Here is a 26,209-nt window from a genome sequence, read left to right as displayed (position 1 = left end):
AATTTGGTCAAAAAGTTAAAAAAAATCAAATGGAAATGTCACATAAATCATCAATTTTCATCCAATTTATTTGAAATTTGAGCCGGGTTTGCCAATTGGGTCACTGATGCCTATTTGCTTTTGAGGTCAGAGGTCAAGGTCACCTCGAATTGTCTCAAAAAAAATTGTCAACATGGACTTGCAAGCATGAGGAAGTCGAGCGACAATAAAGAGAAAACTTATGCCTTCCTGAGCTTTCCTGTGCCGTGAGTGCGAAAACTACTACTACTACTACCACTACTAGTGCAATATTAATGGCCCCAATGAATCACACCTTCTTGTGGGGTTTGATCAAGAAGAATAGTCCATAGAACAGGCCTATTCCTTTTCATGGGAATCTGGTATAAGATGATGATGATGATGATGATGATGATGATGATGATGATGATGATGATGATGATGATGATGATGATGCAGATGCAGAGTACAAACATTTTGTATGGAATCGGTGCGAATAAAGCAGCCTCAACACAACAGAATGAATTTGGGGTCAAAAAAAAAAACATCGAAGAAATTTTAAAAGCTCACGGAAAACAACACGAAAAGAAACAAAAATAGAATAGGGTGCTGTAATGAAGGAGCACGGTCAAACCCAAGGATCTCATTAAAAGCCAAAAGTCCATTATGAGACAGCAAAATACATTGTGAGATGTCTTGTTCTTCCAGCAAAAGATAACAGAGAGGACAACCAGCATGACATTCATCCAAAGGATGTTACACTCATTGAAAGAAAGCCCTTCCAAGGTTGAAATCCTCGGGTACCTGGATGGCAGTTTATAATCGGGTTGGAAAATGAGCCGAGACTATCAAGCTCAGAGGTAAGTGTACCCCACGTCGATGTGAACTATCCTTTCAAACACAGCCTCCAATACCTTCATTATACTTCTAGAAAGTAAGTTCTATTCGTTTTATTCACTTGATAAGTCAGATTAAAAACAAAACCTGTCAAAGGGTGGAGGAGCTCCTTGTGAGCCAACGGCCGTCAATATCTCGTGCCAAACTGTCTGTGGATGTCCTCCTGCAGTTGGGTTACTATTTATTAGGAGGTTGGTGGCAGGATTTGCACTCTAGCCACCGTAAAACCCTTCATTCCGCAAAACATACGAAAAGCACAAAAAACATATATATCTAAAAACCCACTCCGTGGGAGTACCTCCTGTGCAGCCGCCCTCTGCTCCTCAAATAGAACAACCAGACCCTTGTGCTGAAACAAGACAATTATGGAAGTTTGTCTCTTCGCAGCACAAAAATGGCTGCGGAAGGATTGACGAGTCTGCTTCAAGGAAACAGATAAGGTCTCTACCCCAATTGATGGTAGACTGACGACCAAGGCTAACAAACTCAACCCACCCGGGTTTTACATCAGAGTTGTCTTCCCTCTCCAAGGCAGATAGCCAACGAAGGCTAACGAGCTCTACCCAGCCGGAGCGCCTTGTTTTAAGGCACCAGGTGTTTGCCTACACATCCTGCCTTTCAAAAGAAACAAGGTTGGCATGAGAAGCCAGGATGTAGGATTTGGTTCGTAGAGGCTCGTGGAGGCGCCGTACTATCTTTGGGACATTTCGGAGGTGGAGATGTTCAGTCAACCAACTCAATCCCAGCACATATGTCTCAGGAATTATTTATATACTGTTTATTGTTGTCGTTATTTAATATGTTCCTATGCATTGCCATATTTCGTGAGTACTACACACTTACTTGCATAAATATCCTTTACGTGTTTTGAGGTTCCGTGTTTGTTATATTCGCCGTTATATGTAACAATTAAGATGCTCCTAAAAAAACTGGACAAGAAAAGAATCACTTTGTCAGACAAGGGCTCTCCCCAAATAGGTTCAACCAAGTATTCACTGTGTCTTGGTGTCACATGCATGCCGAGATGCAAGGAGGGTTAATCCAGGAAAACCCACTTGCATCCAATATTACAAGGTATCTACATAATATGTGCAAAATTAATGGAGTAAATTGACAATCCATAATGTTGGTGGGGGGGGGGGGAAGGACAAAAGGGGGGTATTTGGAAGAGAGGAAATGCAAAGGAGTTGTTAAAGGGGATGTGTGGGTGGGTGGGGGTATATTTTGGAGGAGGGGCAATCAAAAGATTTCATCACCTTGTGCAATGAGTTTATGATAATCTCAATGTTGTCTTTCTGTACTGAGTCTGTCACCTTAACTTTTTCTTGAAATATGACGGAATAAGAGTACAGCTGCATTTTCAGTGATTTCATTTTTTTAAAAAATTGTTATCTTTCATTAGGTTTGCCTGTATTCTGCACAATATATTACAGTCGTGTGTGAAGAACAGTACATAATATATATGCTTTAGCAAGGCTAAATTCCTATACTGGTAAAACATACATAGTGATGCTCAATCTTTCCTTTGACAACACTGTACCGGGAACACATTTTGATGGCTGGTGTTGGGCTGGAGGGAGAGCATGCTTGGTTGGAGTGGCACGCGGTGCCTGACCTCGAAGCATGAGGATCATAGGCTGGATCAAGCAGCCGTGAGCAGGGGGTGGAAACAGGACGACTACAAGGCGATCTGTCAAAAGATAAATGGGACAAACAAATCAGGTTGAAAGTGCGCAGCTGTATGTGGAGAGAAAAGCGCCGCCACTCGATGATTCCGCCAGCACCCAGTGTGCTCCAGAAAGTTACTTCGCCTTAAGTCGAAGCTTTGTCTCATGTTAAAAAGTAAAATCCTATATTATCGTGTGTGTGTGTGTGTGTGTGTGTGTGTGTGTGTGTGTGTGTGTGTGTGTGTGTGTGTGTGTGTGTGTGTGTGTGTGTGTGTGTGTGTGGTGTGTGTGACAGCTCTACCATGGCATTGAGACACTGGAGAAAGGAATATTTTCAGGTTCATAGGAGCAAGTCTTTTTTAGTTTTCACCCAGACAAATAAAATCAAACAAACAAACATAAATTTCTATCATGAGAAATGTCAATTATAAACGAGAGTTCATCGATCACATTACTCCACAGTCTTGAGAAAAAGGACATTGGAAGGGTCTCTAAAACCCTTACTTTGCGTTTCCGAACACAATCTATATTTCCTATGAGCTGCCATTTTGCCTAAATCTGTATATTCCCCCACAGGAGAGCGAGGGGCACATTTTATTGGTTAGGCCTAAGTCACATTTGCTCTACGGCGAGGATACGGTGGCCGTACGCCCTCTGAATTGACAGAAACGTGCGGCGGCCGCAGAGTTTCTGCGGTGGCCTCAGGGTGGCCCTACGCCGTTTGGTTATATTTTACAGGCCGTAGGGATCGCTGTGGAATTATAGCGCGGAGTTATAACTTTTTTCATTTCTACGTTCGCCGTAGCAATTCGACAATCCGAAACAAAAAAAACTGGTTAAAAAATAAATAAAAAACCCACTTGTTACCGTCCGTCTGGCCGCACGTTCGCCTTAGGGCCCCCCTGCAGTCCCCCTGCGGTCGCCTTGTGGGCACTTTGCATCTGCCTTCAAAATTCTATGGCCGCCGCAGGAACGCCCTAAGGTCACCATGCGACATCAAATCAAAGACCGTACGGCACCCCCACGTTTTCGGTCTCCACGATTTATAAATTCGCCGTGCGGCTCCCCGAAAAATAAAAACATATGTGACTGCTACATTTTGTGACCGTGGAAATACTGCGGCCGCCGTATAATTGCTAGTGGCCGTAGATTTTGTAGACCCCACGGCCGCCGTGGCAAATGTGACTTAGGCCTTAAGATGGTGTAAAATGACATATAATAATTCTTTGTCTTAGTACCGCTTAAACTGTAGGTTTTTAGAAATGGCAAAATGTGATACGTGTTCTACAGTGTTCAAATATATAATTCAATTGAAACAAAATAAAAGTTTTAAAGGTTGTAGAAGAAAAAACAACTTTTTTTGGACGTTCACTGCCATTGTTGCACCATATTGTACACCACCATATCTAACACGTTACATTAGTTTTTTTTTGTGCCTGTTCTTTGTGTCCATTATGACATCCCGAAAAGCAGTAAGTTTCATGCTTGGAATGATTTTAAATTTTGTTTCACTGTCAGACAAGCAGGCAGATGAAGAAAATTACCTAACTCCTCTGTGCACATGCACACTCAGGACGAGATTCCGTAGAATTTATCAAATTCAGGGCCAAAGGACTGCTAAACTACAGGTTCGTGTTCCGATTCACGTTCTGATTCGTGTTCTGCAGTGCTCACAACATAACATTCAATTGAAATGAAGTTGTTCCTTGATCATAGACAGATGTCTATAGACCGGCAGACAGACAGACAAAGTGAACCAGGCATGGATCCATGATTTTAGATTGGGGTCGGGGGGGGGGGCAAAATTAACATTGCACTGAAAAATATAAATTCGCTGAGCAGAGCAAGGGGAACATTTTTGTGGGTGTTTATCTTTGTCATAAATTCTAAAGGCTATTCTAAATATAGACAAAAAATGCACTTGAAATTAAGTTCTCCAATGAAAAAAAACTTTTTCTCCAAACTCAATATTTATTTTAATTATTGTCTCATCATAAAAATCCAATCGAATGAAAAGCAGACATTGCATTTGATGAAACAAAATGACGTAATGATCAAAACAAATCAATATTTCTGACATTGAACAAGGTTTGAAATGGAAGTGACATTCAGAATTACGCTTTTGCCATCAGCTGAACATTTGCTTTCATCATGTTGACGGTGTGAACCACTCCTGACAAAGCTTTCTTCTCCATCACATTCGATGCCTATTGTATTATCATGGATAATTTCCCATGGTCAAAGAGCATGTTCTTGAGTCTTGAAAACACAGACCGAGTGCCAAATTCAAACAGAATGATACGGACTCTGGATTATCTGATATTTGGGAGACCATTCCACTTCTTGGTTCATTAATTATCATTATCATCATCGAGTCGATCGTAATCGAACATTTTTTTTTTTGGTAAATGCGGTGCTCTTGAAGGCAGATTACACTGATGCTGTACTTTTCGGCATGTGCAACAGTTTTGCTGATCTTATCCACCGAGCCAAGTGTCCGTGCGTTGAATGTTGCTTCTAAAATTGGATGTTTACATTTTAGAAGATTTTGCTGTTGGGTGGTGTTGTTGTTGTGGTGGTGGTTGACCAGTAACTAACTTTTCGATCACAGCCTTGGTCGCTATCTGGTGGACGCGGCCCTTTTTTACCGGTGCAACGACTGATGCAGCATAGTTGAGAGATATGGTTTTTCATTTGTCATAGTGTCTTTCGGTTGATCATTTTATTTGTCTGGTGGCATGTTCTACGTGAGTATACAGTCTTCATTTTATCAGAATTCGTGACCTTCATCATTGAAATGCTGGGTAACAAGTTTTTCTGTTCAGCTATTTCAACTACTGAAGCCCTGCTGCCAACATCAGAATTTATTTTTTGTCATTGAGGTTTACTTCTCAAGATTTCAACTATATTTGTCTGTCCCCTACCCTCCCCAGGTAAAAATGCTACAGTTAGAACTATAGTATATGAGAGTTATTCTCTCATAGACTATAGTTGGTAACAGGTCCTACTACAGAAGTCTACAGATAATTACTACAGTAAAGGAATGCTATTTTGCCTGGTGCAGACATGCCTGGTTTGGTTATATCTGTTCAGTATAGCTCATTGGGTCATCGGGGCACACAAGCTGCTCCACAATCATCAACGTGGCAGTCAGTTGGAGTGGGAGAGCCAGTTGGAGTGGGATAGTCAGTTGGAGTGAGATAGTCAGTTGGAGTGGGAGAGTCGGTTGGAGCAGGATAGTCAGTTGGAGCGAGATAGTCAGTTGGAGCGGGATAGTCAGTTGGAGTGGGATAGTCAGTTGGAGTGGGAGAGTCAGTTGGAGCAGGATAGTCAGTTGGAGCGAGATAGTCAGTTGGAGTGGGAGAGTCAGTTGGAGCGGGATAGTCAGTTGGAACAGGATAGTCAGTTGGAGAGAGATAGTCAGTTGGAGTGGGAGAGTCAGTTGGAGCAGGATAGTCAGTTGGAGTGGGAGAGTCAGTTGGAGCGGGATAGTCAGTTGGAGCAGGATAGTCAGTTGGAGCAGGATAGTCAGTTGGAGTGGGAGAGTCAGTTGGAGCAGGATAGTCAGTTGGAGTGGGAGAGTCAGTTGGAGCGGGATAGTCAGTTGGAGCAGCATAGTCAGTTGGAGCAGGATAGTCAGTTGGAGTGGGAGAGTCAGTTGGAGCGGGATAGTCAGTTGGAACAGGATAGTCAGTTGGAGTGGGAGAGTCAGTTGGAGCAGGATAGTCAGTTGGAGCAGTTCATGAATGGTTAAGAGAAAAGAAACATCTCTGATGACAAATGATTCCAGTAATTAGTTAATCATCAAGTATCCACCATAGGAAGAAACTGAATGGTACAAACCAGTTCAATTTTGAATGCTGTAGTCAACATCAGCGGTGGTCTGAGGAATATTGGGTGATCCCACATTCTGAGGCCACCTCTTTGGTTATATACACCTCAATACAAATGAAACTAGAACGGGCACTCGTAGAGCGCATACCTTCGCCGCAGCCACTAGTTTGAACATGGCATGAGAGTGAAATGAGGAACTAAAATTCCACTAAATCTGCTCGGGAATTTCGCAAATTTAAAGTCCATGATCCGGATTTTGTGAAAGGATTTTGTTATTCGAACTATTACGATTATGACAATTTTAGGTGATTCGTTGTCCCGAGTGCCGAACTCTGTAGCATGTAGGGTCGGATTCGGTCGAATGTCACTGACCACACAGACACGACCTGGAACAAGTATATCATGTTTTCAAATCCGAGCGAGGACAAAAACGTCATTTTAATTGGCGTCTAATTAAACAAGAAAGTAAAACTCCTTTTACTAAACTATGAGCGAAGCTATGTGCATATCAAACTATACCAAGTCTCCTTAATGAAAATTTGTTGTATTTTACTTAGTAACTAAGTTTGGTTGGGCCCTTATGGCCCTTGTTGCATCAACAGACACACAGTTTAGAGACAGAGATATATTCTAGTTATTACCTTTGTATTAAGTTGTCCACAACGCATCTCAATACAAATATGCATTTCGTGACCCCCATGACCTTTGACCCACAACCGCTACCTAGGGTGACAATAGTACAATACCTTGTGTCATTTCAGAAGATGGGGAATTGAACACTGAACAATTTGGAGTTAATTTGATGTAAATCGGAAAGATATTAACCGTTTTCATCATGAAAAATGATATCAACCTTTTTGTGACCTTGACCTTTGATCTGATCGCTCCCAAAATCTAATGGATTTGTCCTTTCATGATGCCAAACAAATCCAAAACAATTAAAGCCTCTGCGTTTTGTTTTTTTTTGCGTTAAGTTGTCCACAACGCTTTCCGATATAAATGTGACTTTGTGTGACCCCCTTGACTTTTGACCCCCAACTGCTGCCTTGGGTGACAAAAGTACTATACCATGTGTCATATTAGAGGATGGGGAATTTAATTTTGAACATTTTGGAGTTAATTTGCTGTAAATCAAAACAAAATTGACAATTTAATCGCAAAAAAACGATTTTGACCTTTTTGTGACCTTGACCTTAACCTTTGATCCGATCGCTCCCAAAATCTAATCGATTTGTCCTCTCGTGATGCCAAACACATCCACAAAATTTCATGACAATCTGCGAAGTGGTTTTTGTGCAATGTCCACAATGCTTCCCAATCAAAATCTCCATTTTGGTGACCCCCTTGACCTTTGACTTCCACAGACTAACTAGGGTTACAAACACTATACCATATGCTACATCAGTGGATCGGGATTTGAATACTGAACATTTTGGACTTAATTTGATGTAAATCGGAACAAAATTGACACTTTAATCGCAAAAAAACGATTTTGACCTTTTTGTGACCTTGACCTTGACCTTAGATCTGATCGCTCCCAAAATCTAATCGATTTGTCCTCTCATGATGTCAAACAAGTCCACAAAATTTCATGACAATCTGCTAAGTGGTTTTTGCATAATATTGTCCACGACACTGCCCAATGAAAAATGCTTTGTGGTGACCCCCTTGACCTTTGACCTCCAACCGCTAACTCGGGTTACAACAACACCATATAATATGTTATATTTGAGGTTAGGGCATTGAATACTGATCATTTTGGCATTAATTTGATGTAAATTGGAATAAAATTAACTGTGTTATCGCGAAAATAAAAATGTTTGACCTTTTTGTGACCTTGACCTTGACCTTTGATCCGATCGCTCCAAAAATCTACTCGATTTGTCTTTTCATGACAACAAACCTTCCCACACAATTTCAAGCTAATCCGCTGTAAAGTTTTTGTATAAAGTGATCCAAAACATTGTTAATACCATTTTTGGTGACCCCCTTGACCTTTGACCCCCAACCGCTACCTAGGGTAATTATGCCACACTTTCACGTGGCATAGCCTAGAATGTAGAATTGAGTAATGAACATTTTGGTGTTGGTTTTATCTCGTTCGGATAAAAATTGACCGCGTTATGATGAAAAAACGATTCTGACCTTTTCGTGACCGTGACCTTGACCTTTAATCTGATTGCTCCCAAAAGCTTCGCCTGGCGTCCTTGAGTAACTGCACATCATCTCTGAAAATTTCATGCAAATCGGTCCTGCAGTTTTTGCGCAATGTTGGCCGCACACATATTTACCAATAAATAAATACACAGGGGTCAATACAATATCTTCGTCAAACGAAGTTTGCGAAGGTAACGAGACCACTTTGCACAAGAAGGGCACGCGATAGAGCGCATAGCTTGGCCAGATCCAGGTTCAGATCTTCACCAAAATAAAATAAATTTGTCCATGTTACACTCCCAACTGGTCCACCAAGTTTCATCAGAATCCTTCCATAACTTTTTGATATGTTGTGCTATATATCGGTTTTAGTCCTATCACTCAATGGTGAAGACTCAATTAAAAAATTCTAGTATCCGGATTCGGATCTTCACAAAAATCTAATCAATTCATCCGTGACAAACACCCAACTTGCCCACCAAATTTCATCCAAATCCATCTACAACTTTTTCAGATATCCTGCACACAAACAAACAAATGAAATTGCTCGTTGAGCAAGGAATTGCCGGAATAACTGTCATATCTCCATGATCTCTGAAAAAACAAAAACCTGGAAATCAATTTGGTTCTTATAAGTCGATAGTGCTACTGTTTAATGAGTTATAGCACTTAGTTTGGTCATGATCATAACTTGGAAGTCAATCGGACTTGAAATGGCGTTTTTATTGCAATTTGAAATTTTTGACCCGACCCCCCTGACATTCGACCCCCCGAGCGCTAAGAAGGGTGTTGGTGTGACACCCCAATGAGACATATGGTTGGATGCAGAATTGGAAGATGCACATTTTGGATTTGGGTTGAAGTCGATACGACCATTTTAGCGGACGTTATTGTGAAAATAAGAATTTCGGTTTTCCGGTGACCTTGACCTTTGACCTAGATTTACCAAAAACGACAAGTTTCTAAGTTGGACCATGGCCGACGTCTGTACCCAGTTTGGTCATGATCGCTGAAACAGTGTGGCTGCGACAGGGTAAACAAACACACAAACAAACAGACAGACACACAGAATGACACACACAACTGACCAACATAATTGCCGAAATCCGAAGGATTCCAGCAATTAACAAGAAGAAGATGTCGTGCAGAGTACGACACTTGCAAAATCCATAAAACAAATTTTACCTCAAAAATAATAATTGGCGGTTGAATTAAATGACGAAATATGCAATTTCTCTTCAAATTTCAAGTTAATCGGATGAAAATTGTGAATTTTAGAGATTCGACCTATTTTGACCTTTTGGCCTAAGTGGACCTCCAAAAAAATGGCCAGTTGAATTCAGTGATCTGAAATATACTGTATATCCTCTTCAAACTTCAAGTAAATCGGATGAAAATTGAGGATTTTAGAAATACCGCTTTAGTTGTTAACCTTGGGCCGATGTTGACCTTTTGGTCTATGTTGACCTCAAAAATAATTGGCTCATTCAATTCAGTGACCATAAATATAAATCCTCTTTAAATTTCAAGTGAATTGGATGAAAATTGAGGATTTTAGAAATACCACCTTAGTTGTTGACCTTTGGCCCTATGTTGACCTTTCAACCTCAAAAACAATAGGCTTCTTCCTTATGAGAAACTCTACCATGTGGTGAAGTTTCGTGAGGATCGGTTTAAAATTTTGACCTGTAGACGACAAACAGACAAATGGACAGAATAACAAAATCAACGAACCAATATACTTGAAAAATCTTCGATTTTGCAACGAACAAACAAACAAGAAAGACGCTGTGCAGAGCATCATCATGATACTTGCAAAAATCCCAAAAACAAATTTGACCTTAAAATAATTGGATGGTTGTATTCAGTGACTTGAAATACAAGTCCTCTTCAAATTTCAAGTCAATCAGATGAAAATTGAGGATTTTAGAAATTACACAAAAGTTGTTGACCTTAAATAATTGTTGGTTGAATTCAGTGACCTGATATGATGTTCAAATTTCAAATCAATCGGATGAAAATTGACAACTTGGAAATTTGGCCTATGTTGACCTTTGTGTCAATGTAACCTCAAACATAATTGGTGGTTGAATTCAGTGACCTTATATGCAAATCCTCTTCAAATTTCAAGTCGATTGGATGAAAATTGATGATTTAAAACATTTGACAAAGTTGTTGATCTTTTGACTGAAAAAATCAATAGGCATCTTGCAAAAGACCAACTCTATCATTTGGTGAAGTTTCGTGAAGATTGGTTTAAAACTGTGACCTGTTGGCGATTGACATACAAACAGACAGACAGAATAATGCACGTGACCAACCAATATACTACGATTGCAAAATCTTACATTTTCGCAAGTAACAAACAAACAAACAGACAGGGTTGAAATTTTAAAAAACATTTCAGTAAGAACGTTTTTATAAAAAGTTTTTAAAAAACGATCGCTTTTGACGTGAGGGAGTAGGTTGGGGGGGGCGTGCGCTGGGTGAGCCCTCTCCCCCCCATCTGGATCCGCCCATGTGAACCAATTGCTTCACCCTACTTTTTGCTTCACATGCGGCATCATAAACCATCTCATAGATGAGAGTTATGGCTGTCATTCTAGGACAAGGTGGTGGCAGGATTACAAAACAGTGACAAAATGCTTCATATAATGTTTATACATTTACAAATAAGAATAAAAATAGTGCAGCAATCATCATTTCGTGATTTGACCTTGGTCTCAATTTGACGAGGGAAATTCCAACTCAACATGGTGATACAGTTGTGCTGGAAACCTCAAAATTTCACGTTGGTATGATCATGATGCTCAGTCTGGTTCGAGAGACTCACTGCTCTTCGGTGGGTGTTGGAGTTGTGCTGGGAGTGCTCGTGCCTGCCGGTTCATTGGGGAAGAAGTGGATGGTTGTGTATGGAACGTATGGAAGGTGATCACTGCAAGTGGTGAGGGAGAAAGGAGATGTTGAAGAGTTGACACTGGAATAGTTGGAATAAAAATTAAAACATGATTAGGATTGAAATATAAGTATTGCAAAATATTTAATCCAAGTGTGGACAAGGAGCAGCTCAGCTCAGAATAATTAATGCACATGTTAAATACAACAAGTCTTAAATCAAATAATGCCTTGCCCCCGAGTCACAAAGAACAGACATCCAATCCACATGGGAAATTGTTTTCCAGAAACTCAGATCCTTTATAAAAATTCTCAGAAACTAATCTAAAGTCGAAATATATATATATATATATATATATACACATATATATGTATATAAAAAATAAAAAAATTAGAAAATAATTTATATATACACATATGTGTACATAGGTATATATAATTTAAAATATATAGATATATATATATATATATATATATATATATATATATATATATATGTGTATATGTATATATATATATATATACATATATATATGTGTGTACATATATACACCTATATCCATATATATATATTATATTATATACATACATATGTCACTCAGAGTGTAAGATAAGCTTTATGTACCCTCGCAAGAATATTCACTCAAACTGCCCCTTCTATTTTACCCCACCTTTCAGGGGATAAAGCAGGGTCATTCTCCATCGGTGATGGGAGCTCAGAGTCAGAGAGCATCTCTATCCTTGGCGATGTGGATTGAGAGAAGAGGGGTGTTTGACCTCGTGCGACAAAAGACCCGTGCCGCCTGCTACGCCGTCGCTCAGTGCCATTTGTATCTGCCCCACCGGTGCTGGAACGGCGCCGATCTCTTCGGCAACTGGGAGGTGCAGTGACATCCTCCTCACCGTCCTCATGCCTTATTGAAGCCTGTAGAAATAACTCCATTGTAATTAAGGAACCTATTGCAGTGAAGAGTTCATTTGCAAAACACTTTACGTCACATTATATCAGAGTGCACTTTATTAATTTAATCATCATTATCATTTCATGTGCAGCACGTGGCTGGTGGTTTGCATTATCGCAAGGGGATGCGTCGGTGCCCCTGATGCAGTGTCCCCTGCAGGTGAGAGCAGGAATTTGGAATTAGGAGAGCGTTCCAGCGATAACTCGCCGACACTTCATGAAGGACACCATGTGATCTCAAACATCCACCAACTATAGCTGGCAGACGGGATGCCCAGTTTAACGTCCATCCAAGGAACGACACACAAATTGATGGATCACCCTGCCTGTGAATCACCGGGATGGCAGTTTATAGCTGAGTTGGGATTCAAACCCAGGCTTGATAGCTTATGCTTGAGTCACATTTGCCACGGCGGCCATAGGGTCTAAAAAAAATCTACGGCCACTAGCAATTATAGGGCGACCGCAATATTTCCACAGTCACACAATGTAGCCGTCACATATGTTTTTATTTTTTCGGGGAGCCGCACGGCATATTTATAAATTGTGGAGACCGAAAACGTGGGGGTGCCGTACGGTCTTTGATTTGATGTTGCACGGTGACCTTAGGGCATCCCTGCGGCGGCCATTTTCAAGGCAGACGCAAGGTGCCCGCAAGGCGACCGCAAGGCGACCGCAGGGGGGCCCTAAGGCGAACGTGGAAATAGTGCAGCCACCGTAATTTTTGGGGGGTTGGCAAAATTATTTTTTCATTGATAAGAACCTACGGAAAACGCACGAATAACGCAAGCCCACCGTACGCCCTACGTACGGTCGACGTGGAACACATCTACGTCATGGCTACGGCTTGTCAAATTGCTACGGCGAACCGAGAAATGAAAAAAGTTATAACTCCGCGCTTTAATTCCACGGAGACCCCTACGGCCTGTAAAAGATAGCCATACAGCGTAGGGCCCCCTGAGGCCACCTCAGAAACTCTGCGGCCGCCGCACATTTCTGTCAATTCAGGGGGGGTAGAGGGGGTACGGCCACCGTATCCTTGCCGTAGAGCAAATGTGACTCATGCTTTAGAGACAAGTGTGTATACTTCTCAGCCAACCCGTCAGCCCCATTACGTTACAAAGTATAATAAATTGTAGGTAGAATTCAATGCTTCAGTTACTTTGCATCCAAACTCAATTTACTCCATTATAAAGGTAAATTAAATTTGTTTGGTTTAAAACAAATGTTAGTGGATTCCATGATTACTGTCAATGTATCCTGCGTATGAAAGTGTGAAATTGAACGAATTTGATAACATTTAATGTTGTGCGCTTATTGTGCCTACTGACAGGCGACATAAGGTTGTCAAATGAAATTGATCAGATGAACCAATCAAGTGAAACCTGACATGTAAACTGGCTGTGCAAGCTTAACCGCTCCCCGCAACCACCCAGCTGTATGAACTAAGGGCATTAGCAATGTGATGAGTCTCCACTTCTGACAATGGACCCGAATCACACAATAAGCCATATTAAAGTTGCTCAAAATGAAACCCTGATCCAATTCATATGAAGCTTCATCAATTAAGCGTTCATGAGTAGGGTGATGAGAATGAAAGATGGATAAAGACACCACTGATAAGCACACAATGTTCAAGATGGTACACTCTGACAGTACATACTTACAAATCAACATTTATTCATGTACTGTATGACATGAGAACAAGTCTTTATTTCATTATTCATTGCATAACAAGCAGCAGGTTCGTTTTATTGTTTTTTTTTTTTAATAAATCATCAGCATTAAAATAATGCTGCTTTGACAGTTGTAACAAGAAGGGCACTCGGTGAAGTGCGTACCTCCGCCACGCAATGCCTGATCCATGAGAACATATCGGTCCCAAAATTTTTTTGAAATATCATGCTATGCAGAACCATTTCGTTTATGGCCCGATCTCTCAATGGTGAAGAATCACCAAAAAAATTAAATATTTCTCGTATCAGGATCCCGATTTGGATCTTCACCAAAATCTAATCAGTTCGTCCTTGTCACACACCCAACGTGTCCACAAAGTTTCATCCGAATCCGTCGACAACTTTTTGAGATATCCTGCACACAAACAAACAAACAGACAAACAAGCCGGTAGGCGGCGATGGGTCGCCGAGCATGGAAAATATAAGATATAGAGCAAAATGGATGTCATATAATGGATAGGGAATCACCTTAAGGTTATGCATATCAAATCTCATCCAGTTACATCTACTGATAACTACTCGGTATCCATTTGAATGAAAAGTACCGAAAATGCGGTTTGAAATCGGAAATCCCCAAAGTTCGAGGAGGTACTCTGGGTGAACAAAGATCTAAATCGAAAATCCGGCTCGATTGTTTGTGCACAATGTATTCCAGACGATGAGTGTGAATTTTCATGACCATCCGACCATAACCCGAGGAGGAGTAGCATTTGGCGCGAAGACACCTCCAGCTCTCGCATATTATCGATTTTTGCACTAATTGATCTTTGACCCCTGACCTAAGCGAAATCGGTCAATATGTCCTGAGGCAAAGTTGTAGTACTCATTGAGTACCATGAACCTGCAAAGTTTCATTCGTATCGATGCACTCACCTGGTCGCTAGGGGGCCTTCAATTTTCGCCAATTTTCGCACATACCCTAATTGTAGGGGGCGCTGCGGGTAAAGTATTCCATATATCACAAAAAAACGGAATATATTTGATAGAGCATCACCTGTCGATCATTAGTGCCAAATTTCATAACCCTACGTGGGATAATGGCTTTCGGAATTGATTTTGCGTGAACGGTACCGATTTTGAAGGTTTTTCGGTTGTTGCTAGGGAACCAAAGCGTCCGTAGCAATCATCACAATTTCCAAAGCACGAGGTCATAAGATGTTCCTACCACCGAGTTTGGTCAAAATCCGCCTACGTTTACTACCAATTATGCTGATGACAAACAAACAAACATCCAAACAAACAGACAGAATTACTGACAATAAGGGTCACCTATTTCGGCGACCCAACAAAGAAACAAACAGAAAGGGTTGAAAACATAACCTCCTTCACCTTCAGTGATGAAGTTAATGGATGATTACATTCAGGCTGTATTAATGATCTTTTGCTAAACGCAGTCAACATAAATCCAGCTGTAAATAAGAAACGGTTGATTGAAGGCAGACATTGAAGATTTTGATATTTTTCTCCAATTTGCCCAAATGCAACAATTCAAAACAAATAGTTTTGCCATTATCCTTTAAAAAAATTTTACGTACTCGTCGAGGACCTTGACACTCCCAATTATGCACACACATGCATTCAAATACACGAGAAAACACCGGACCTCACTTCAGACAAAGACAGTCACTGACCCTGGGGGCAGGGACGCAACATACAGGACGACTCTCAGTACAGCTCTGTGACATCACTTTTCTCTCTGAAATTAGCTGGGTAATTCATGAAAAATCTCCCCTTCCCACGGGATGCGAACCCATGCTCTATGCTCTAAATGCTGAGTGTCAAGTGAGGAAGCACAATGCAGTATTTTAAAACTCTTTTGTATCACTCACTGGAGTCAGAATCTCGTCATCAACCTCCCAAACTTCTTTTACAACAACCTTGCATTTTTCCAACAACATTGTACTTTTCCAACAACCTTGTACTTTTCCAACAACCTTGTACTTTTAGAACAACCTTGTACTTTTAGAACAACCTTGTACTTTTCCAACAACCTTGTACTTTTCGAGTTGGCTGCTGAATCAAAGACTCACTCTTTAGCCCTTGTGGTGTTTTGATGACAAACAGGGCCAATAATCTCGTTATTTAATCAGAAAAAAAATCGTTAAATAATCTATGTGGTTTTTTTTTTTTGTGAATAAGCGCTTGAAATAGTTGTTGTTTTTATTCGTAAATATGGTTAATTAACTTGTCATCCCTGTATTAGTCTTTTAACAGGCGTTTATTGATTATATTATAAAAAGTGCATTTTACTCAAAATACCCAAAATGGATATTGAGCATATTGGAAATGTAGTCTCCCATTAATTTTTTCACATAATTTTCAGAAGCAAAGCAAGAATTCATCATCTAAACAAGAAACATTTTATTTATTTTTTGCTTTCTCATCTCTAATACCTTTTTTCAACTCTTTTTCATCAAAGCACAAAAGCACAAATGCTTTTTCATCTTTCATGAAAGTATATATATATATATATGTTAAACACACCTCATATATAGCAAATTGCTCAGCAAGATCTTGGTCGACTTCACGCATTGCCAAATGACTTCGTGCAACCTCCTCCATTCCCAGTTCTTCTAACGTGTCCGTAACGTCGTAGAAGGAATCTTGGTCTGGCAGAGCGGCAAGTGTCTGCAATCGTTGGAAGAAAAAGGAACGTGAAAAACAGAATAAACAAAGGAATTGGGGGTAATTGTAATGTTTGGTCCTGTTATTGGTGACAATAATTTGTGATGGGTTACACTTTTTAAAGCTGGACAAAAAATAGCCAATTGAAGGAAAAATGGGAGGTTATATATTTCTTAATGGCAAAGAAAAAAACAACATTTTCTGGGGTGATAGAGGAAGCAGTCTGTTGCCGAAACACTGCCCAGGTTCAATTTTTTTTTGTCTTTTGCATAAGTTTTTTTAAATTTAGAAAATTATAAAAATAATTAAAAAAATAATTTGAAGCACCTTTGACATAATTTTTTTTCTTTCTGAGAAGCGTTTCCATGTTTCAGGGTGGCACAGACAGACAACATTACCCTATTATACATGTAGATTTGTATAATACGGTACCACAGCATAGCAAGTAAGCAGACAAGACGAGTATCACAAATATAGTGGGTCAAAAAATCTGACTATAAAAATCTGGTAAACAGCAGGAGAGATTTGGAAGTTATATCTCAACATCTGGAAACTGAAACAGTCACAGAGAAATTAACATATTACTATCAGATCGTCAAGAAGAAACTCAGTTGACTGACTCATTAATGGCCTTCAGAGTTCAGAGAAGGGAGGGGGGTAATCAGCCTCCTCCTACACTGATGTGGCACACAAGTGTTTGTGTTATTCAGTTGACTCATAAAATTGTTGCGAGAGGCAATGGCACCCAACATACAGTGATCCCCAGGCAGTTATTTCATTCATCTTTGTGTAGTTAGACCTCCCCTCATGTCTAGTGGGTTAACGGGACGAAGTGCGTTGCGTGGGTCTCACAGTTAGGTCTAATAAATATCTATGATTCATACTCTGATCCCGACGAACCCTGTCCTTTGAGCCATAGTACATAACAAGCATGCAAGCACACACACCATTCAATATTCCTGCACCCCCTCATACCGCCACATCACTACAATTCACCACTCTATTTTGAGGAGCACCACATGGCGTCGGATTGTCCTCGGCGCCGCACGATGCTTGACCATGCAACAGACGCCAATAGCTAGACTGCATCTCACCGGGAACATCCCAGGTGAGCGTCCAGAATTGATACAGCCCTCATCCAGTCGTCGGACCACGGCAAGACCAGAGCCAATGAGGAGGGGTCACGAGAAGGGTGATCCGGGAGTTTGGTTCGGGTCCCGAGTGTGTATTTTGGCTTGTGAAGGAGCCCGTAGGTGGTGGAGAAGTCTGCTGCCATCCAACATTCAGACTGCACTTGGTGCACGTTCAGGGCTGGGGAGACTCAGGTAGCATGCCCTATGTTGTCAGTAGCAACGATCCGTGCCGAAGCTGATAGGCATCTGAGCCGGTTTCTGGTCCGGGAGCCTGGCAGGGTGTGGCTGGGGCCACTAGGGCTCAATAGAGGAGCAGGATTTGGGCCACAGAGCATCGCTTTCCAGTCCTCGCACCACCCTTCACCTGGGGCTTATAAAAGGGTTAGCACGGAGCTGTTGAAGCCTCTGTCTTCTTCAGAACATGATTTGTTTTGCTATTACCGTCCAGAACATGCTTCTTCTTAGAGAGCTTCTTCTTCTTCGAGAACCTGACCTGAAGAAGGCGACTGCCATTCTTCAATACTCCCTGCCGTGCTGTTGATATCCCACCACCCCTGCACGGCCAGACCGACCGGTGCGGAGTGCACGTTGTCATGAGCCCCAGCAAATAATTAATCAGGAGATAACGCGCCATATCATGAGGTGGGAACACTCAGGTGGAGTGTCTCATGGAGTTACATTCTACACATACAGACCTTGACACAGCTCGGTTAGGGATCTTTCTCCTCACACATCTATTCTCATCTCTCTCTATCCACCCCTCTATCCCGTCTTCTTTGGATGCACAAAGAAGAACGTTACGAACACGCAATCCAATTTTCTTCTGGCACGACACCACACCCCTCACATCACCGACATAGTACCTCCTCACTCCCACACCATGGACACCAGCATCTTTCCCACTACCCCTCCCGAAGTGACCTGGGCCACGTTGGTCAGCCGACCATGCCAGGTATTTTTAGGGCGCTCATCCTCACCTTTTTCTTTCTTTCTTGGCTCGCTAACTTTCTTTGAGTGTGTGTGTGTGTGTGTGTGTGTGTGTGTGTGTGTTTTGGTTGTTGGTTGTTATCTCCATGTGTGGGTTTCAGAAAGTGTGTGTGTATGTGTTTGTGTTGTTGGTTGTTATCTCCATGTGTGGGTTTCAGAAAGTGTGTGTGTATGTGTTTGTGTTGTTGGTTGTTATCTCCATATATAGGTTCCAGAGTGGAATGGAGCCCTCTCAGGTGTGTGTGTGTGTGTGTGTGTGTGTGTGTGTGTGTGTGTGTGTGTGTGTGTGTTCGTGTTGTTGGTTGTTATCTCCATATATGGGTTCCAGAGAGTGGAATGGAGCCCTCCCAGGTGTGTGTGTGTGTGTGTGTGTGTGTGTGTGTGTGTGTGTGTGTGTGTGTGTGTGTGTGTCTCTCACACATGCACCCTTCCCTCCCGCAGTGAATAGCAATGCTTGGTGAGGTGTCGCTCCCCCCACCTCTCCACTAACTCCCTTTTCTTCATCCTCTCTGCCTTCCCTTTGCCCTCCCACCCAACACCTGTGTGTGTGTCTCTCTCATTCTCTCTCTCTCTCTCTCTCTCTCTCTCTCTCTCTCTCTCTCTCTCTCTCTCTCTCTCTCTCTCTCTCTCTCTCTCTCTCTCTCTCTCTCTCTCTCTCTCTCTCTCTCTCTCTCTCTCTCTCTCTCTCCCTCTCTTTCTCTCTCTCTCTCTTTCTTTCCCCCCACCCCCACCTTATTGACCCGTCAGCGAAGGGGCGGGTTGTATTTGCTGGAGTATAATAAACAATTGGCTGTATATTTAATCATAAGTATACAAGCAGTGCCATCGCACTGAACCAATACACAGCCTAATAGTTTTAAAGGATTTGTGACAATTATTTTAGCTCTTCATGTACTCGTGACTTAATTTCATGTAACATAAGAGATTTCCACACTCCTTTGTTTTTTTTTTACTGTTACAGTTTTTACTGTTTTAAATACATCTCGGAAACCAAATGTTTTCATTCGTTATGGTTCCCCGAGAGAGGCATGAAGTGTTCAGTCTTGGTGTCCATGTTGTCCTGCTTTTTGAAGAACGAGTCCAAATATTTTCCCTGGGCAGGATTTGAACCCATGACCCACACCTGAAGTGAGAATCATACCCCAAGACCATAGAACCATATTTGTAAATTTTTGTTTGAACAAAAATGTTCACTTTTTCAAAATCACCATCATTTGTAATATGTGGCAGATCAATTACAATGACCTTTCACCATTCGATTATGACCGTCCGCAAATCAAAAAAGATTTTTCATTTTCACTTGTGGATGCCATATCATCGAAAAAATAAATGTGTTTTCATTTTGATGAAGAATTTCAAATGATACCAATTGGTTAATATCATGAGGTTGCTATACTGGGAAACCATCAGCGATCTCTGATCTCAGGCATTCAGTTTATTTACTTATCATTGTGACAACAGCAATGATTGTGATGAACATCACTGCTGATACGACTGCCTTGCGATGACAGGTGCTGGCACTCTTTAGCGATGGTGACATTCTGACTCGCCGCATGCGTGAAGAGCACTCATGCGCCTCCAGGACAAGCAACGTTGATGCCCCAGGAGGCGTTGCTGTTGGGAGAGCGGCGCGTGCACCTGGCTGCTGCGCCAACCTGCCCTAAGAACAGCCTTTGTGCTCAATAATGGCGTGGGAAATAAATCAACCTCTGTCTGAGTCCATCTGCATTGCACACACACACATGCCGTTTCTCCCTGTAGATTTTCACAGATTTGCTTCATTTCCTTGTCGATGTTTCTAAATAATCACTTGTGCGCAGCCGTGAGCCCGAGCTCTCAGGAGACCAACAAAGCTGCAGCAATGACCCCAATGAACCTGTCAAGATGTTTTTACCAAGACATTAATCAACCGACTGTTCTTGCAGCTTAGAGGCTGCGAGATAAATTTAAAACCTTTTAATTTTTTTTTTGCCCAAAACTTTGACGAAATCACGGAAGAGAAATCGAACGAAGGTTTTTTTTTGTTTTTTTTTGATGAAGGGCTTAAACAAAAATGATAACAATCTACTTTCATGCTCAAAGTAGATAACTGTTAAGCATATGTAATGGATGGCTAAACAGGACACACACACACACACACACACACACACACACACACACACACACACACACACACACACACACACACAGACACACTACAGCCAACCAAGAATGGCACTTAGTACAAAGCACCATTTTTATTTATTTTAACAAACAAAACAATGCAGATGACCTTTCATCCATTACCCACAGACTCTGGCATGTTGCTTGTATATATAATCCCATATTCCAGTGACATGTCAGTTTAAAAAGTAAGAATCATTCAAACTTATGAAAGCCATATCATCAAAAGTCCGCTGCAATGCTGCTTTGTATGTGGCGGAATCTGCATGGTGTTGTACAGATTCACATGGACAGTCCTTAACACACTTTAGCACTCATGTACTTCTGGAGCAGAGACATTCTTCCATCCCACCTCACTCCACCTCGACTTCTTGGATGGTGTGTGCTTAAGAAGTGCTGCAAAGCCTGTCGTGTTATTTGTGAGTGAGCAGGTGTGGCTTGGCCCACGCGTGTGTGTGGTGTTGCTCGACTGTGAGCTTGTAATGTGTGATGAAGTCGCGAGCAGGCGTGCTGTCCTGCAAGAGGTGTATGAGTAATGTAGTGTTGTTTACATGTTTAACCATCGTTCGTATCATCCACCATCCCATTTTTACAGCCAGCATCAGAGGCGTGTATTGTTAGGTGCAACAGGTCCGACAGGATGGTGCAGAGGTTTGAGGTGTTTTATGTGGGTTCGATTCTTGTCCCAATTACAAACTGTCAAATTGGTGTCTCACAGCCAGGGTGATGCATCACAAAGTGCGCAATCCCTCGGGCGGTGATCAAGCCAGCCGGGTGTCCCGTTTCCAAGCATTGATTTGTAAATGTAAAAGATCCCACGGTGTTTTTCGTGATGACCGTCGCCGAGATAACGTCAGCACATCATTTCCATTCAACGATCAATGCTTCTGATTTGACGATGACCAATTTCCAAATTCCTGCCACGTTCAGTTGATCATCACATCTGTCCAGGTGAGTCATGAAAGACTTGGGCCAAGAAAAGCTTCCCCCAGCCGACCTCACAAGGAAGTGGGGGTAATTGGGGGCCTTGAAAGAAGTCAGTCGTAGATTGTATCGGTCTCATAAATGTTTTTCTTAATCATTAGATGTACTTATGGGTTGAAAAATAATAAAAAAAATAGAAATGTCTCTCTTCATCTCTCTTCTTCTGATAACCTTTTGAACACGCCATGTTTAACCGATTGTCCGTCTTCATTATTGTTCAAAGATAAAGAACCATCACGGCGAACAAAATATTTCTCAGCTGTATAACCACCGCCAAATAAGATTACAAAGCACCAGGTGGTGCTGATTAAGTTTGCCTGCACAACTAGAAGCTTGAGAAGAGCTAGTACAGTAAGAAGTGCAAACGGGTTTAGGAGAGGACGGTGAGAAAGACTGGATTGGTTAATGAGTCAAAGTTGTGATCAAACCCGATTATGGAGACGCACCTTATTGAGGAGGGTCAAGGTGAAGACCAGGAGCTCGGTGTCCATCCCATCCATCTCACGAAGTACGCTGATGAGGGTAGACCAACATTTTTTTCCTGCCGAAGCAAATACCTTGGGGTCAGCTGAGATGAAGAATCTCCAGGTTCCTGCTACTTCCTACACGTTACATCATTTGCATTCATTGATGAACGCTTCGGATTTAAGCTCGCGAGCAGTTCGTGTAAATGGACGCTCAGGTTTAACTGCTTTTTCTTTCACCAAAAAATCCCTTTTGTTGCTCATCTTCAAGTTCCAACGGTTACTCCCTGCAGCATCCCAGAAATTCAAGAACAAGTCTTGATTTTTTCCAAGAGTGCTGGAAGGAAGGAATGCTTCACATTCCTCACACAGGCTCAAGAGCCCCCTGTGCATGTGCAACATTTGAAGGCATATATAGGCAGCCAGAGGTTGAAAAAGTGAAAAATTGTGAGCACAGAAAACACCTGGGATGCTAGAAAAAAAAAGCATTATTGAGTTCAGAGAAAGTGCCTTTTAAAATGTTCCTCCCGATGTTTGTCAGCGTCTGCATGCGCGGTGAGATGGTATGCGGGTGGTGTCAGTACAAATCAGATGCCAACACTCCTGGTCTGCATCATTGAGGTGCAGGCTTCGAGTGCAGTTGGTTCCAAGTTGAGTCATTTAAACCTACCGACGAGAAAAATTCCTTTTTTGGCCATAGTCATAACCGGTGGTCTTTGATTTGTTTCCAAATCACACTGCCTGTCATAATCACAGTGCCCATCCCATTGCTAATGCATTGCGAATCACAACTACAGTTGTAACATCAATTGCTTTGCCGGATGGATTCAGACGAAATTTGGTGGACGGGTTTGGTGTGCGACGAGGACGAATTGATTCGATTTTGGTGGAGATCCGAATCCGGATACGGATACTATAATCACAATTCCAATTGCATTGCCAATCACTTTTCTCATTGTGTTGCCAAAGTATCCACAACGATTTCCATCAACCTGGCCATCGATAACAAACAACTGCCCTGCTGATAACAACTCCTGTTGTATTGCCCATAATAATTAATTCCTTAAGTTAAAAACTTCTCTCCGTCTAACTTCTGACGACTTCATTGTAAAGAGGTAATTTGTATAATCATAAAGGAAACACCAATCGACAATTCGTTGACGAGAATTAACAGGGTCTATCTGACATTTCATTCAAATTTAGAAGAAGTCCATGTAGAAGGGCAACAGAGGAAACTAAGTAAGATTATTTTATGTAACCTTTATATGTACCTGTTATGTAGCACACGATATGAAAATAAAATGTTATGAGATAGCGGCAATTCCACTTTGAATTTTTGATTTAATTTTTCTCAAACTTTAAAAAAGTGTAGTTGGACCCTGTTAATTCTCGGTCGACGAATTACAGATCATCAATTTACATGAGCGTTAAAAATTATTTCATGTAAAATAATTCACCACAATTCACAATGGAAGTAGGAATATTAACACAAGGAGAAAATTGCAAAGTTGGCAGGAGAAGGGGAGTTAAGGAGAGATGGATGAAGTCAGAGACGTTAACATTCCAGTTGTACTTGTCATCATGAATGTTCGTATACACCACGTACTGGGGATACTTAGTAATCTTCCGACCCTTTAGGAATGGACTTATAGATCAACCTATAGGTATGTACGTATGTATGTATGGATGTATGATCTTTGCAGTGGAAAACCTTCAATTATATGAGAAAAAGTGAGTAAATGAAAAATATTGCTTGTGAAAGTAGACAATATTTATGATGAGAGATAGTGATTCTTCCAGGTAGCAGTTTGGTTCCTGGATTCATAATTGCAGCATCGAGTGCAGGAAGAACCCAAAGCAGTAGCATCAGCCGTTGGAAGCATATCATTATATAAAATCAGGTTTCCTGCTATGCTCATTGCGGAAGATAGGAACCAAATCACAGATAATGACAATTCGATTATAAAATGAAGGAGCAATCCCCATGTCCTAGTTGAACCGAAAATGTTCGTGTTAACTTGACGTACCGGCCTTCTGATCAGCACAAGCAGCAGCGTGGATGAGCAGTGGCACGTTGGCTTCCGTGTATTCAACAAACACCAGCAGTAGCTTCAATGCCGTCCGCGCCACGAGCCGAAACTGCACGGTTCATTTGGAGAGAGGCATTCACCAGATGGTCCAATCGGTCCGCAAAGGGACAGCATAGTGGGGGGGGGGGGGGAATACGGAAAGATCGAGTTTGAAATACAAAGCCATAACCGCATTTCGATTTACGGTCCTCATGGGATTATAAAGAACATCACACAAAGCGGATCGAACCGTCGAACGTGTTCGTAAGGAACCGTAGAGAATCAGGTCATGAACAGGAAATAAAAAGATGAGTTTAAGTCTCAAAGAATATCCTCAATCAAGCAAGATGTCAATGGTTAGGAAGTACAAGACAAAAAAAGTGGATGGCCATAAAAAGAACAGAGAATAAATAATATAGACAGCATGACTGGAATTGCCAGAACATGAAAAAATGATCTGAGAGTTGCATAAATATGCATCCTTATTCCAGCACTCCCACATCCTCATAAACCCTGAAAAAAAAGAATGAAAAGGAAGTCCGACGAAAAATTCCGTCGTGCATTGGCACGGGAAAGCTCGTCAAAGCAATTCGAGATGATGGAAAGGAAAAGACAGCAGATGTAGCAATAACCAGATCGGGGCATCAAGACGAGATTATCGTACATCGTGGCAGAAATGGACACAACAAGAAACTGCAAGACTAATTACAGATTAGAGATTCATACTTGGAGTTAGTGGACTCCGATTCCATGAATGATCAAGCCAAGAGGAGACGACTTGGAAGCATGTACACAAACTCTGAGCCGTCCTACAAGTCCACGTATTTACATCTGCCACTGAAGGTAGACGGAGGTTATATTTTTCACCCCTGTACGTCTGTCTGTGATCAGGATGTCTCAAAAATTTGGAGACAGATTCAGACAAAATTTGTGGACAGCGTTGGGTATGGGACGAGGACGAACTGATTAGATTTTGGTGAAAATCCGATTCAGGACCCAGATGCTAGAATTTGAAAGCGATTCTTCACAATTGAGAGATATGGACAAACATAGCACGACGTTTCAAAAAGTTGTCGACGGATTCTGACAAAACTAGGTGGATGAGTTGGGTAGGTGACAACAACAACAACAACAACAATAACAACAAGCCGATTCGATTTTCGTTAAGGTCCAGATGCAAATCTGGCCTATCAGTGTGAGCGGGATAAAAAAACCGAAACTGTCCTATCGGGTGGAGGTACACGCTCCACCGAATGCCGTTCTAGTAAATCTTGGAACGACAAGATAAGGTTCGGAATAGAGCAAGTAGTTGAAAAGTTGTCTCTTCAAAATTTAATCTCATGCCTTTTGGATTTTGTAAGTTACAATATTTGGGGATCTAAAGCCGAGATACGTTTGTTGTTATCCTTGTTTATCTTCCGTATGCTGCTCAGTGTTTCTTCCAGCCTGACAGAAACTCCGTTCACAGATCGGACGTGAGATTGTTGTACAAAATCCTTCCAATGTTCAGAGACGTCCTTGCCTGAATAATTTTGCTTCATTCTCTTTGGCAAAGAGCTCTGTATTCTTTACCGAGAAAAACAGTTTTCTATATTAAATGATCTAACATTACAGAAACCAATGCCAAAGTTCCAGACCT

General features: G+C 41.5%; 1 protein-coding gene across 1 annotated transcript in view; it reads right to left on the bottom strand.

The window, feature by feature from the left end:
* LOC147017678 (FH1/FH2 domain-containing protein 3-like) overlaps positions 1-26,209 on the bottom strand; it is a 257,701-nt gene that overhangs the window by 76,104 nt on the left and 155,388 nt on the right. The window contains exons 7-12 of the mRNA XM_085847448.1: positions 24,529-24,640; positions 22,484-22,578; positions 16,630-16,773; positions 12,119-12,372; positions 11,386-11,529; positions 2,435-2,584 (exon numbers count right to left, since the gene is read on the bottom strand). Coding sequence (XP_085703574.1) covers positions 2,435-2,584; positions 11,386-11,529; positions 12,119-12,372; positions 16,630-16,773; positions 22,484-22,578; positions 24,529-24,640 — 899 coding nt within the window. The remainder of the gene's footprint in view (positions 1-2,434; positions 2,585-11,385; positions 11,530-12,118; positions 12,373-16,629; positions 16,774-22,483; positions 22,579-24,528; positions 24,641-26,209) is intronic.

The sequence above is a fragment of the Eptatretus burgeri genome, chromosome 11 (assembly GCF_056783735.1).
Source record: "Eptatretus burgeri isolate ZD-2024b chromosome 11, Ebu_testis_v1, whole genome shotgun sequence".
In the NCBI taxonomy this organism is placed as follows: Eukaryota; Metazoa; Chordata; class Myxini; order Myxiniformes; family Myxinidae; genus Eptatretus; species Eptatretus burgeri.
This window is presented reverse-complemented; position numbering and strand designations above follow the sequence as displayed.